The 12,500-nt window shown below is 41.2% G+C and overlaps 2 protein-coding genes across 3 annotated transcripts in view; one reads left to right on the top strand and one right to left on the bottom strand.

Moving 5' to 3' along the window:
• The window catches only part of LOC135089220 (uncharacterized), a 2,225-nt gene extending 262 nt beyond the window's left edge, over positions 1-1,963 (bottom strand). The window contains exons 1-3 of the mRNA XM_063984592.1: positions 1,826-1,963; positions 1,155-1,457; positions 1-609 (exon numbers count right to left, since the gene is read on the bottom strand). The exon at positions 1-609 is cut by the window's left edge and continues 262 nt beyond it. Coding sequence (XP_063840662.1) covers positions 495-609; positions 1,155-1,456 — 417 coding nt within the window. The 5' untranslated portion in view covers position 1,457; positions 1,826-1,963 and the 3' untranslated portion in view covers positions 1-494. The remainder of the gene's footprint in view (positions 610-1,154; positions 1,458-1,825) is intronic.
• Positions 1,964-6,017: 4,054 nt separating this feature from the next.
• On the top strand, positions 6,018-11,406 carry LOC135089218 (uncharacterized). 2 transcript variants are annotated; one of them, XM_063984590.1, is made up of 4 exons: positions 6,018-6,169; positions 7,699-7,883; positions 8,926-9,013; positions 9,483-11,406. In XM_063984590.1, exons 1-4 carry the CDS (start codon positions 6,161-6,163, stop codon positions 10,608-10,610), a joined length of 1,410 nt encoding a protein of 469 aa, XP_063840660.1. In that variant the 5' UTR covers positions 6,018-6,160; the 3' UTR covers positions 10,611-11,406. The 2 variants fall into 2 exon arrangements, with proteins under 2 accessions (XP_063840660.1, XP_063840659.1); XM_063984589.1 differs by lacking the exon at positions 6,018-6,169 and adding an exon at positions 6,356-6,581.
• Positions 11,407-12,500: the final 1,094 nt, after the last annotated feature.

The raw sequence follows: 12,500 nt of genomic DNA, 5'->3' as shown, positions 1-12,500 counted from the left end.
AACTTTTCAGCATTTCTTTTACCTGATTACATAGATATTGTTTTATGCAGAGACTGGCCTATTGAGTTTTTGCAGTTCTCTTACGTTCTTATTATTTGATTTTCTTCGTTTAGTAATAAAAAAAAAAAAAAACGTCAGTGGGTAGTGACTGTGAAACTGACGCCCTGTTAATACAAAGAAATAAATGAGTTTCGTTTAAAATTTTGAACTGGTTAGAATCTATAATATCCTTAGTACTTGGACTTAATACTTGTAAGTGGAACTGAGTTTCGATAAGAATTTCTAACAAATTAAATTTTATCACTATAGCGACACGCAGTGTATTATCATTACTGATTAGAGTTTATAGAATGCCGCATATGTATAAGACTTGTCAGCATTGGTTCCTGTGGCACAAGAACAGGGTGAGGAGGAGTGTGTGCATGGGCAGCCAGGAGACACAAAGCCTTCATTCTTGTGCTGGGAGCGCTGCAGGATGGCACGGCGTTGGATCCTTAAAGGTCCTTGCTCTTGCGGGTCTGTCCCACCTCGTTATCCTCCAGCTTGTCGTACTTGATGATTGCGTCGGCGATGGAGTCTAGGATCTGCGTCATGGCATCCAGGTCACGCCTGTGGAGGGAGAGGGTGGAAGGTGGAGGTGTCATGTACGAACAGTCATGATTCGTGATTACTTAACAGTGAAATTTGCTGATTCTCACGTGAAGCGGGTCACTGAAGGTGGCAAAAAGTGATATTCACGGTATTGAAGCAAATCTACCTATAATGAAAAGCAATAGTACGGAGCTAATGCTTTACCACGCCAAGCTGTAATGAAAAACAATGACATGAAGCTGATGTAACAATGTCCTCTGCTTTGTTGCGCTAGACTACAATGAAAAGCCATTATATGAAACTTATGCAATATTTTGCCTCACTCCGACTTTAATTGTTACGTAAGGCTCTATATTTTTCATAGGAATCTCATAAATGACGAAACTGAATCGAAAAAAAAAAATAATGATATTACGAAGCTAATGTAAAGAAATTTTGTTTTAGAAAAGAAGAAAAAGAAGATGAAAAAGGCGATAATATGAAGTTACTGTAACAATACTGTATGCTTTATGACACCAAAATTTATTACGTATAATTTCAAGAGTAGTCTGATTGAGTCTTACCCGTTGCGAAGTCCTGAGGCAACTCCCAGCTGGTCCCTCTGGTCCCACACCTTGGCGGCGCTGGTCACAAGACTGCGGCCGTAGGAGGTGTAGCTGGAGGAGCTGCCGGCGTAGCTTGCGTAACCATAGTGGATCAGGTCAAAGAGGAAGATGGCCCCTATCACTACCAACGTCAGGAGGCCCACCGTCTTGATGTCGAAGGACTTGACGAGACTGGTGAGGTCAAAGCCGAGGGTGCGGAGCGTCTGGTCCACCTGGGTCATGAGGTCAGGGCTGTACGTGGTGAGGGCAGGGGAAGGCATCCTGTGGGGAGGGAGGGAACACATTATTACAACAAATTTGTTCCATTAATTTTTCTCTTGTAGTCTTGGTAGGTAAACCAAGTAATAATATAAATTGATATATTTTTTATATGCTTTTCCTCTCTGAAAACCTCTAATATCCACTGATAGAAAAATAAATAATAATAAGGCTATTGCTATTCACTTAATAATATTGGTAAACACAATTTCTTAGCTCACTCTACAAAACAAGAGAATATAGCAAGCTTTGCACGAAAACAATTTCCGAAAATGTAGTACAGTGTGTTCAGACTTTGGACGAACTGGATGGGTCTGTCTAAACTTTGCACATCGATCCCCATTCGTTACGCTACCAGTCGCACCACCAACCTTGTGTCTTGGGTGAGCGGCTGGCTGCGGGAGGGAAGAAGAGCACGTGGAGCAGTGTCTGGCGGGGCGGTGAATGGTGCCTGGCTTGAGCCGTGACGGGCTTATATACTCGCGATGAAAGGCCACGAGACACCAAACCCGCGCCCCATACGACCCTAAGACGTCGAGACTCCCGGATATGATGTTGTCCAGTGCCTGGGGGCATGGTGAGGTAACCTGGGGCAGGCAGACACTAAATAGTAACCGCTCGACCTCACGCGGTCATATTTGTGGGTTTATTCTTAAGTGTTGTTTGAACCAAAGAACATGTATTGTGTTCACGTGCTAAGGAGGCTGGTCAGGTGTTAGAAAGAACTAAGAGATTATAGTAAAAAAAAAAAAAGATTCATTGCCACTTGTGAAAAACGGTGAGTAGAAAAGAATTCCAGTTTTCATTCATTGCAAACTTTCCTCCTACGTTATTTCAAATTTTATAAAAAAAAATCTTAAATTTTTTATTTATTTATTTATTTTATTTATTTATTTTTATCTACAAGATCATCTGGACTTAGTTTCTTTTAGTTGTGAGCAATATTCTGGGTCACCAAAAGAAATATGTATATTTTGCTGGTGTTTAAGTTTTTATTTATGTCTGTATTTTTATGTTATGTACTGCACAACTGTATCCGCGTGAAAATGATGATGTCAATTTTGTGTTTGAACAGAGTTATTAGTTTACTCACTTCAAACACACACACACACACACACACACACACACACACACACACACACACACAAACCTTTGCTGAATGTGGTATGGTAATTAACCCAAATTAGGACACATAATTAGTAACGGCAGTCTTATTGTGTGTGTGTGTGTGTGTGTGTGTGTGTGAGAGAGAGAGAGAGAGAGAGAGAGAGAGAGAGAGAGAGAGAGAGAGAGAGAGAGAGAGAGAGAGAGAGAGAGAGAATGAGAATTTGTCTTTGTGCACCTGTCATTGCCTCTTACTCTTTTCGTCCCTTACTCCTACCCCCCGAATCTCTCTCCCACTCTCTCTCTCTCTCTCTCTCTCTCTCTCTCTCTCTCTCTCTCTCTCTCTCTCTCTCTCTCTCTCTATCTCTCTCTCTCTCTCTCTCTCTCTCTCTCTCTGTTACCTAAGACAAATATTTATATTCCTATAAGACACATCACACAGGAAGGAAAGTTCTCTTACAGTTGACCTCAATATTTCATCTTTGATTATGTCTTAACATAAATTTGCGTATATCCTCAGAGTAACAACTTTCTTAATAATTCTACAGAATAAAAGGGACAGTCGACACAAACTTCAATAGTAATTTTCTGTGTGTATTTTTCCTTTCAGTCTGTTGTCTGCTCGCAGGACACTATGCTGAGAAGGGGTGTAGTACCGTGGTCCATGAGACTATCCCTTTCTACCAGGAGCCACGGGGATATAAAAAATGGGAATGATGCGGGTATGAATGTGTGGTGTTTTGTCAGAGCCGCACCGCGATGGATTGCCGGCTTGGTATATAGATAGATTTTTCCTTTACTAAACAAAGCGTAAAGAAAACGGGTGTACGTGAAGGGAAGGGTGGTACTAGTGACTCGTAGTGCCTCTCGGTGCCTCGTTGTGCGTCTGTCAAGCAGTGACGTAACACACACCTTGAATCAGGGCGTGAGCAGGATTTAGCTTTCCCTCGTGACGCAAGGAGGGCCCCGTCGCCTCTACCGTCACCCAGCGAGTACCTTCATGTTGTTACTGGAAGACTAAGTAAAAAGAAGGGCTTGAATGGGCTGGGCAAGAGCGGGAAGTAGTGGTACCTGGTTTCTGTGCCTTGTAAGGATTGCCAACTGGTTGTCTTATTTATTTATATATTTTTTCTTTTGCGAGTGATGGAGATTGGTTGTGGGCTAGAAAATATGAAATTGAAAAAAAAATAAATAAACAGATAAATAAATAAAAACATACAAATAAACAAATAGAAAATAATAGATACAATAAGATATGAAATGGAAAAAAATTTAATTTACGCTAAGAATTACTGATAAAAAGTAAATAAAAAAAAAATCTAACTAGCACGTCCCTCTAAAAGGTAAGTACAATGGATTTGTGTCTTTATGTATATGAAATCACACAAAATTGTGGTACGGTACTACAAAGTGTAGTCTGCGTGTAGTTTTGCAGCTTTTTTTTCTATTCATTGCCTTCTTTTTGTTAATTTGTGTAATGTTTTTAAGCGAGACAATTTCTTTGTCACGTGATACTTTCCCACGGGTTTATAATTTAGTTTTACTTTTAGTTTTTGCAGAATTAAATATGTAATGCTTTCGTGCCTTCTTTATGCGTATTTTGTTTATTTATATTTTTGTTATTCATCTCATGTGAACTGTTTTACTTACAGGAGTTTGTATTTACTCCTCTTTTAACATCTGTGGTAAAAAATATATGGTTTTCGTAGCTTCTTATGCATATTTTACTTACTTACATCTTCGATATTTGTAACATCAAGACCTTCTTTACTTTTGTTACATCGCCGCGGCTATTCCTGTCCTGACGGGTCGTGGGAACTCCAAAGGATATTTTGCGTAGGGGGAATTGGAGCGGGGCCAGTGAGAGGGAGAGAGGATCGAGAAAAGGGAGGGAGGAGACAGGGAGAGGGAGAGGGAGTAGCACTCAGATGGGAATCCCTGAAGAGAAAGTAAAAGTGACTGGAGGTGGGGTATCCATGCTCACCTCCCTCCTGCCACTCTCTCTTTCTCCTCTTCCATTTTTTCGCTTACTCTCTCACCCTCCTTCCTTTCCTGCAGTCTCCCTTCCCCCTCTCCCACCTTTGTTCACTCGTCCGTATTGGCAAAAAGTCGCGGGCAATATTTCGTTAATCTTTCATTCAATTTTCGTTTTATTTTGTGATGTTTTGTGTTCAAGCAGCCGTCACAGAATGCGTTATTTATGATTCTCTCTTATTTTTATTCTTTGTCTAAATTTCTGCTACAAAACACTTTTACTTTCTGCTTATTTTATGATGCTTAGTGTTCAGGTTCTCATTACGTAACAGACTTCAGGTTTTATTTAGTTTTCGGCACCTTGCGTTCAAGTTTCCACCGCAAAATGTGCTGTCAGCTTTTGTTGTTTAGTGGCAGTTTGAACACAGGTTTTCTGTAGTGTTCCGCAGTGTCTTCGGAACTGCATTTATGTAGTGTTTTCAACTGTATTTGTTTTGTAGTTTTTTCATTGTTTCTGCTTATTATTATTATTATTATTATTATTATTATTATTATTATTATTATTATTATTATCGTTTTTTACTTCACGTGCTTTGTGGTTTCTTTGTTTCTTCACGGTTCTCTTTCCTCCTGCAGGTGCATCTCACCGGGCGCCTCTCTACCTCACCCTTGACACATCACCTGACGAAAGCCGCGGTGGTTCATCTCCCTGGAAATGTAGGTGAGAGGAACGTTAATGCGCTGATACCTTTCTCCTTTCCTTTCCCTTTCGTTTCAATTTCCCTTTTTATTTCTTCAAGCATTATGTTCCTTTATTTATTCCTTGATATTACAATACGAGTGTAATTTTATTTGTGACATCTTTTTTTTGCGTACTCTTCTTCATTGTTGTTGTTGTTGTTTACTGCTGCTGCTACTGCTGCTGTTGTTGATGCTTCCCCCCCCACACACACACAATGCATATTATTGTGTTAATCATTCTGCAGCTCACTCTCACTATTTTTTTTTTTTTTTTTGTGTGTGTGTGTGTGTACGTGCGCGCAGCTAAGTGTGTTGTAATGACCGGAAGCGGGCAGATCACCACACGCGACCGTAAACTTGCGGATTTGAAAGGAGGATGTGAATGTCAATTCCTCCCCCCCCCTTCCTCTCTCTCTCTCTCTCTCTCTCTCTCTCTCTCTCTCTCTCTCTCTCTCTCTCTCTCTCTCTCTCTCTGTGTTTCCGTTAGCGAGGAGTCATGCTCATTTCTAAGAGTGAAAGTGGCGTCTGTGTTGTATTAGTCAGCAGAAGTAATCCCGCTGGCCGACGCAGCAGAATCACGTAGAGGAAAGTTCCCAGGAGCAACATTTTCATGCGTTGATTAGAACTGAGAGCAGCAGAGCTTGTGTTGTTCAGTTATTCGTGGATCTCTGAGGTTGTATTCAGAGTGTGTTAAGGGTCTCTCTCTCTCTCTCTCTCTCTCTCTCTCTCTCTCTCTCTCTCTCTCTCTCTCTCTCTCTCTCTCTCTTTCTCTCTCTCTCTCTCTCTGTCCAATTCCCTTGTGGTCATTCTACTATCTATTATTTCTTTATCAAGTCAGTGATTCCTAGTCTTCCTCAATAGTCCTGTTAAATGACACGCCATCTACTATGCAAGAGGTAAGTGCGTACGTGTAGATATTAATTTGACACTATAAATGCTCCCGAACTTCTTACTGCTCATCGTTACTTGTAAGATCTTGCTTGGTAACATCAGTAGTCCTTTGAGTGATCACGCATAACAATTGGTGGTATCTGGCATCTCCACTCAACGTTTCAGATACATTCATTCATATTCCATTAGTGTTTGTCCTGCAGTACTGAAGAACATGGGCCTACATATCAAATAAGAGCGTAATACTGACCTATTGTTCAGGGAAGTACGATAAACTTGCCAAGACGAGTGATGCACACTAGTGATGGCTGTGTATCTGTGTCATGACGTAAGCGAGGGACTTAAGTTATCCACAGAGACGGCAAACAGTAGCAGTAATAGTGCTTCGTGTTCGTGTTAGTGATGAAGGCAGCCACAGTGAGTGTTGTCAGAGATTATGGAGACTCTACGAAGCTCTCTCATCCTTTAAGAGTGTGGCATAGTGAATAGTTTTGTGTGGTGTTGATTTTAAGGTGTTGTAACCTGGAGCACTACCGTTCGATGGCAGGAGCAGGAGGCCGGCGGAGTCTGTACTCTGTACTCGTATTGACTAGTGAAAGAAAATGGATGTGGCAGTAGCTAGCTTGGGTTACTCCACTATTCTTGCCTCTTATTCTCAAACATTTGAGCGCATTGCCTTGGATGCTTTTACCTTGGTGTAGTGGAAGTGATTGGAATTTTAAAGAGTGTATGATTCAAGTGATAGTTTAACGAAGACTTTATTTCAGCAAACACACACACACACACACACACACACACACACACTCACTCAAGACAATCGGACAAATCAACTTTGGCTTAGAGTCGTGAAGCTAATGGGTTCAGAAGGCCATCTCTTTTAAATCATATAGACTTGAACACTGTGCAGGCTGTATATTTTTCGTCTTTGGGACTTAATAGGTTATTTAAAATTCCTGTGTTTACTTATAGATGTGAAAGTAATAGCGATCTATAACCTCGTGACGCCAAATTCAATCAGCTGAGGAATCACAAAAATACACAACTTACATATTGATTTCACTGGAACATCATACACTATCAGAAATGATAAGATAGACAATCAGTAGGCCATAATTTTTCATATAACCTGTTAGATACTGCTTGTAAACAAATGTATTGGTTGTGAAGATTCATCAAAACAACTTTCGTGTAATTTTTAGGTGTAATGTAATATGGTATTGAGAGAGAGAGAGAGAGAGAGAGAGAGAGAGAGAGAGAGAGAGAGAGAGAGAGAGAGAGAGAGAGAGAGAGAGAGAGCAACGCAAGAAACAACAATACCAACAATAATAATAACAACAACAACGATGATGGCCACGACAACTACAGTGACAATGATAACACTTAATCAAATGCAGATGTCTGAATGAATAGATAGTATAAAATAAATGAAGACAGAAAGCACTGGGCCACTGTTCGTAATTATAAAGAACAACCACAACCCACAACCACGTCAAGCTGTGACATTCAAGCATTCCCCTCCCTGCATATCATTCAGGAGTCGAGTGATGGCGGCGCAGCGACCAAGGGACAAAAATGGCTCCGACCCGCCACGGACAAGGAGGAGTACTTTGAAATAGGTCACCGAAACAACTACGGCCAGACTTTCTTCGGCATTGAGCTGACCTCCTCCAGGCCACTCGGGGAGGACTTAGTCAAACGTGCTCTGGTACATCTTTATTGGTAAGTAATTGAATGTAATCTTTAGTGTATTTATAGTAAAGGATAAATTGCCTTGGCTTCACATTCCATAGTATAAATAATGTCTAGTATTTTAATTATCAAAGCACAAATGGCCTTCCTTGTACACTATAAATATGTTTGTTGAAGACTTTACATGTTGGTTCAATTCATCTTGCTCTCGTGCTGGGCAGGATAGAGAAGTGACCCACAAACTATACCTTAGCGTTACATCTCTTGAAATAATGCCTTTTATACATCTTCCAGAAATCATGACAAATTTGTCCTTGAAAGTGCCAATGACTCATACATCAATCAGAAATGACAGAATCTTACTGTATCCTCTTCACCTTGTAACTTGTAACCTTGCAACAAAAATGTCTCCAACTTTTCTCTTCTTCATCTTTTTCTTCTATTTCTAATTCAATGCCATCTCTGTCTCTAAAGCTGAACTCTTCTCTCACACCTTTGCTGACAACTCCACTTTTCGTGATATTGAGTTTGTTCCTTCTTAACCACCATCTGACTACGTTATGCCTGTTATTAACATTATTAGTAATGATGTTTTTCTATTCGCTTTCTGGCCTTGATGATTAAAAGTCTTGTTGTATTATTATACTTTATGGCTCTGATGGAATCCCTCCTATCGTTCTCCGTAAATGTGCTTCCATGCTTGCTCTTCACCTGGTAATACTCTTCTCAGTCTTTCTTTCCACATCCATCTTTTCTTCTTGCTGGAAGTTGGCTCAGTAATTTCCTATGAAGGATGATTTATTTGTTCATTTTAGGAGGCACAAAACACTGTTTTCGTCTCTTTTCATGGCTTTGGCCAGCATTCTTCATGAAGAAAACTTTACGCACACACACACACACACACACACACACACACACACACACACACACACACACACACACACACACACACACACACACACACACACACACACACACACCATTCAGCGAAAAGTGGACATGTCTAATTTTTCTTCTTCATCCGATGCTTCCGTCGTGCTTTCCTCCTGATGGCGGTGCGTCCGGTGCACAGGAAGGTGCCTGTGCTGCGGCTGTGCCTGGGGCGGCGAGATGGGAGGCTGTGGCTGCGGGAGATGGACAGTTGTATTCTGGACTTCAAGGTGGGTGAGACACTTTAACTTTCCATCCAGCTGTAAAATGGGAGAAGTTTGGAGAAGTTTATATACTCGGTTATTTAGAGTTGGGAGAAGGGTCCAAACACGTATTGTACTCGTATTTAGTTTTTGAATTCTCGATGACCGTGGAAAAAAAAAAATTTTATCCGTTTTTTTCGTAGTATTATGAATTGACTGAATGTATAATTCACTCACGTCTAAACGACTTTCTTGGCCATTCTTATACTTCCGTATTTTATTTATTTATCCACTTATTATTATAATTACACGATGACAAATACACTGTACAGATACACAGCAGAAACTTCACAGCACAGTGAGGTGAGGTAGGGAAGCTCTGTGTCTGTTGTACATCTAGCATGGGATCTATATTTTAGGGACCGATTGTTGACTAAGGAATGTTTCAACAGAAGGGGAACATTCTCACTTCACCTTGGCGTATGCCTGTCTGCAGGTAGTGAAGGACGGGGTGGAGGAGGACGAGCAACAAAAATTGATAGAGCACATCTTCAACACTGCCGAGGGTCCCATGTGGTGTGCCAGGTTCCTGCCTGCGGCGGGAGGCCAGGGGGGCGTGCTGCTGCTGGGCGTCCACCATACGGCGACTGATGGCCTCTCCAACATTAAGATTTGTCACTTCTTGCATACCATTTTGGATGACTTGACCGCCGAGCGACGCGTTGATGACGCCGAGCAACTCGCCGACCACGTGGGGGACGAGGAGGCACGGCTGCTGTACGAGAGAGAGAGACAGCGGCTCTTACATGACCCAGACCTGTACAGGAGGCGTAAAGAGGAATTAATGGCGGCAACCAAAGTCCCTCCTCCTATTTTATCTGTTCTTTCTTTCCCAAGAAATGAAGTTGCTACAACACGCTCAGTCAAGCTGGTTTTGGACGAACCCGCGACACAGGCCTTTCGTCAAATATGCCAGGCTGAGGGCGTCAGCCTGCACTGTGCCCTGACCGGCGTGGTGAATGTTGCTATGCTGGGAATCCTCGAGGCTCTGCCCAACACACCGCCGGAACATAACTTTGTGTGCAGTCACGACATTAATTTGAGACGTTACTATGAGGGTGATACATCTCGCATCCTTGGAGTGCACATTGCAACGTTCTCCTATAAGATGTCTCTCGTAACTCCCAAAGACGTAATGCACAAGTTCTGGCCTTACGTTCTGGAGCTCCATGGAAGATTGCGCGAAGATCTAAAGGACAGGGCACCGCTGCAGGCAGTCGCCCTCAGACTCATGGAGAGATCCAAGGACGACAACTTCAAAGAATGCTTCAGTAGCACGGCTGATCCTGAGTACTGCTATGCAATATCCAACGTTGGAGACGTAACCAGTACGCTTCCAGGCAATGGTGACTTCGTGCAGGTCACCAATCTAACATGGTGTGCGTCACTTCGAAGGTTGGTTAGCCTTATGTGCTTCAATGTTCACACTTTCCGGGGTAAACTGAACATTAACCTCGCCTACTCGACACACTTCATGGGGCGCGACACAGCACAACAGATAGTGAACAATATGCATGACGTCATTACGAGTCTGTCAACGAAGGATCATGGCGGCAGGGAGTAGTGGGATGTGTAGGAGAGCCTGGAGTCACCTTTGTAGATTGACGCACTTCACTTTCTTGTGTTACTACTGATTTTTATTTTGGTCTGTGGAGCGGCCATTTTTCCTTCTTGAGACTGGATCCTGTTGTCTTTCGCTAGTAATCTTATTAGGTTTACTACTACTACTACTACTATTACTACTACTACTACTACTACTACTACTACTACTACTACTACTACTACTACTACTACTACAGTTCATAAGTGTCAATGGTGTCAGACTGTAAGCCATAATCTCTTACTCGTGGGCATTTTTAATCTTTAGTGTATGAAAAGTCAGTAGAAACATGATTATAAAAGTCAGTTCGATAGCTAATGTTGGTAAAGTCAACAGTTCTTTGTATTTCTTCTTTGGATGAGGAAGTTTTCGGAAAAGTAAATATTAGTGGTTTTCTTCCTACATTGGAAAGAAAGACAGACTTCACTCTTTGTTTCCATGAGCATAATTTTGATTAAGAAGTAAGCACTGCCAAAATAAACAGAATTCCAATCTTATGAGTTTCTATGTTCTTTTTAGTGTAGCATGGAAACCACTAACATTAACTTTTTCGAAAACTTCCTGATGCAAAGAAGAAATGCAGAGCTCTGTTGGCTTTGAGGGGAGGCGCCGCGAGTTATTTAGAGGGAAACATTATTATTATTTTTTTTTTTTTCGGATTCGTATGAAATTTGGTGTGCATTTGTATGTACATCTGACACATTAAATTCCCAGTTTCACTAAGATACGATAAATAGTTTGTCAGAAAAAAAAGTCAAAATTTAAGATTTTCATTTTCCTTATAGCTTTTTTTTTTTTTTTCTTTTTTAATATAACGTTTTTTTTTTTTTTTGAAAACTTGTCTGGATACAGTGGAGACGTGTAGCTTTATTTTGATGGTGGAGGAGTTTAGTTATCTTTCTCCATATACAAAAGAAAAGATACGAAAAATTAAGTATCCTCACTGCGTCTTCTGTTCCTCATCATTGGAGGCTCGTGATTTTATGCTTGACCCGTGAATATTTTTAGTCCTGAGTAATGAAACCCGTTTGTGTACACCCGAAAAGTGTGCAGCTTAATTATTGCTTTTCTTCTTGACGTAAATAGTATGTCACTTGCTTCTCGGCGACGAAGGGAAGAGAAGAACACAAACTTGCTTTATATTGTACAACGTTGAATTTTCATGGTTCAAATTTCAGTCTTTTGCTCCACTGAAGTCTGTCACATTTCTTAACCCCAGACGACTACTTTTATTTAACAACTACGCTTCCTTATCCAGCGTTATGTCCTTTACGTTCAAACCTCAAATTATTCACCTAATGTAAAAAAAAAAAAAAAAAAATGCAACTCAGTATTCAAATATTCCTTGGGACAATAAAGTTCATTGATTTATACATTCTACTTCTCTCATCCTTCGCCAAACACAATTGAGTTCACGACCTAGCTTTCACTTTTGTTTGCCCTCCGCCAGCAGATCCCACGAAGCCTCCGCCAGCAGGTGAGCTACACCTCGCGGTACACCTGAGCAGTGCCTGTGTGATATGACGCAACACCCGCCGCTTCGTCCGGAACTCCAGGTAATTGAAGGTAAATGCACCCATGAATCTCCTTTTCCTGGTTGTTCGTGATTGTTTTCTCTCTTACATATATAATCCCTTTCTCTGGTGTTTTATTTTTCTGTTTTTCTTCTCGTCTCCAACAATATATATTTGGTATTGCATTCCTACTATGTTGTGGCCTTGTGTGTGTGCGCTTGTCTGTATGTATGAATGTCCCCGTGTTATGTAAGGCATTGCAAGCCTGAAAGCGTATCGCCACGCAATCAACAAAGCTCACGGATCTGAAAGGAGGATGTGAGGGTCTCTTATCATCCTC

This window comes from Scylla paramamosain, chromosome 32 (genome assembly GCF_035594125.1).
Source record: "Scylla paramamosain isolate STU-SP2022 chromosome 32, ASM3559412v1, whole genome shotgun sequence".
Lineage (NCBI taxonomy): Eukaryota > Metazoa > Arthropoda > Malacostraca > Decapoda > Portunidae > Scylla > Scylla paramamosain.
This window is presented reverse-complemented; position numbering and strand designations above follow the sequence as displayed.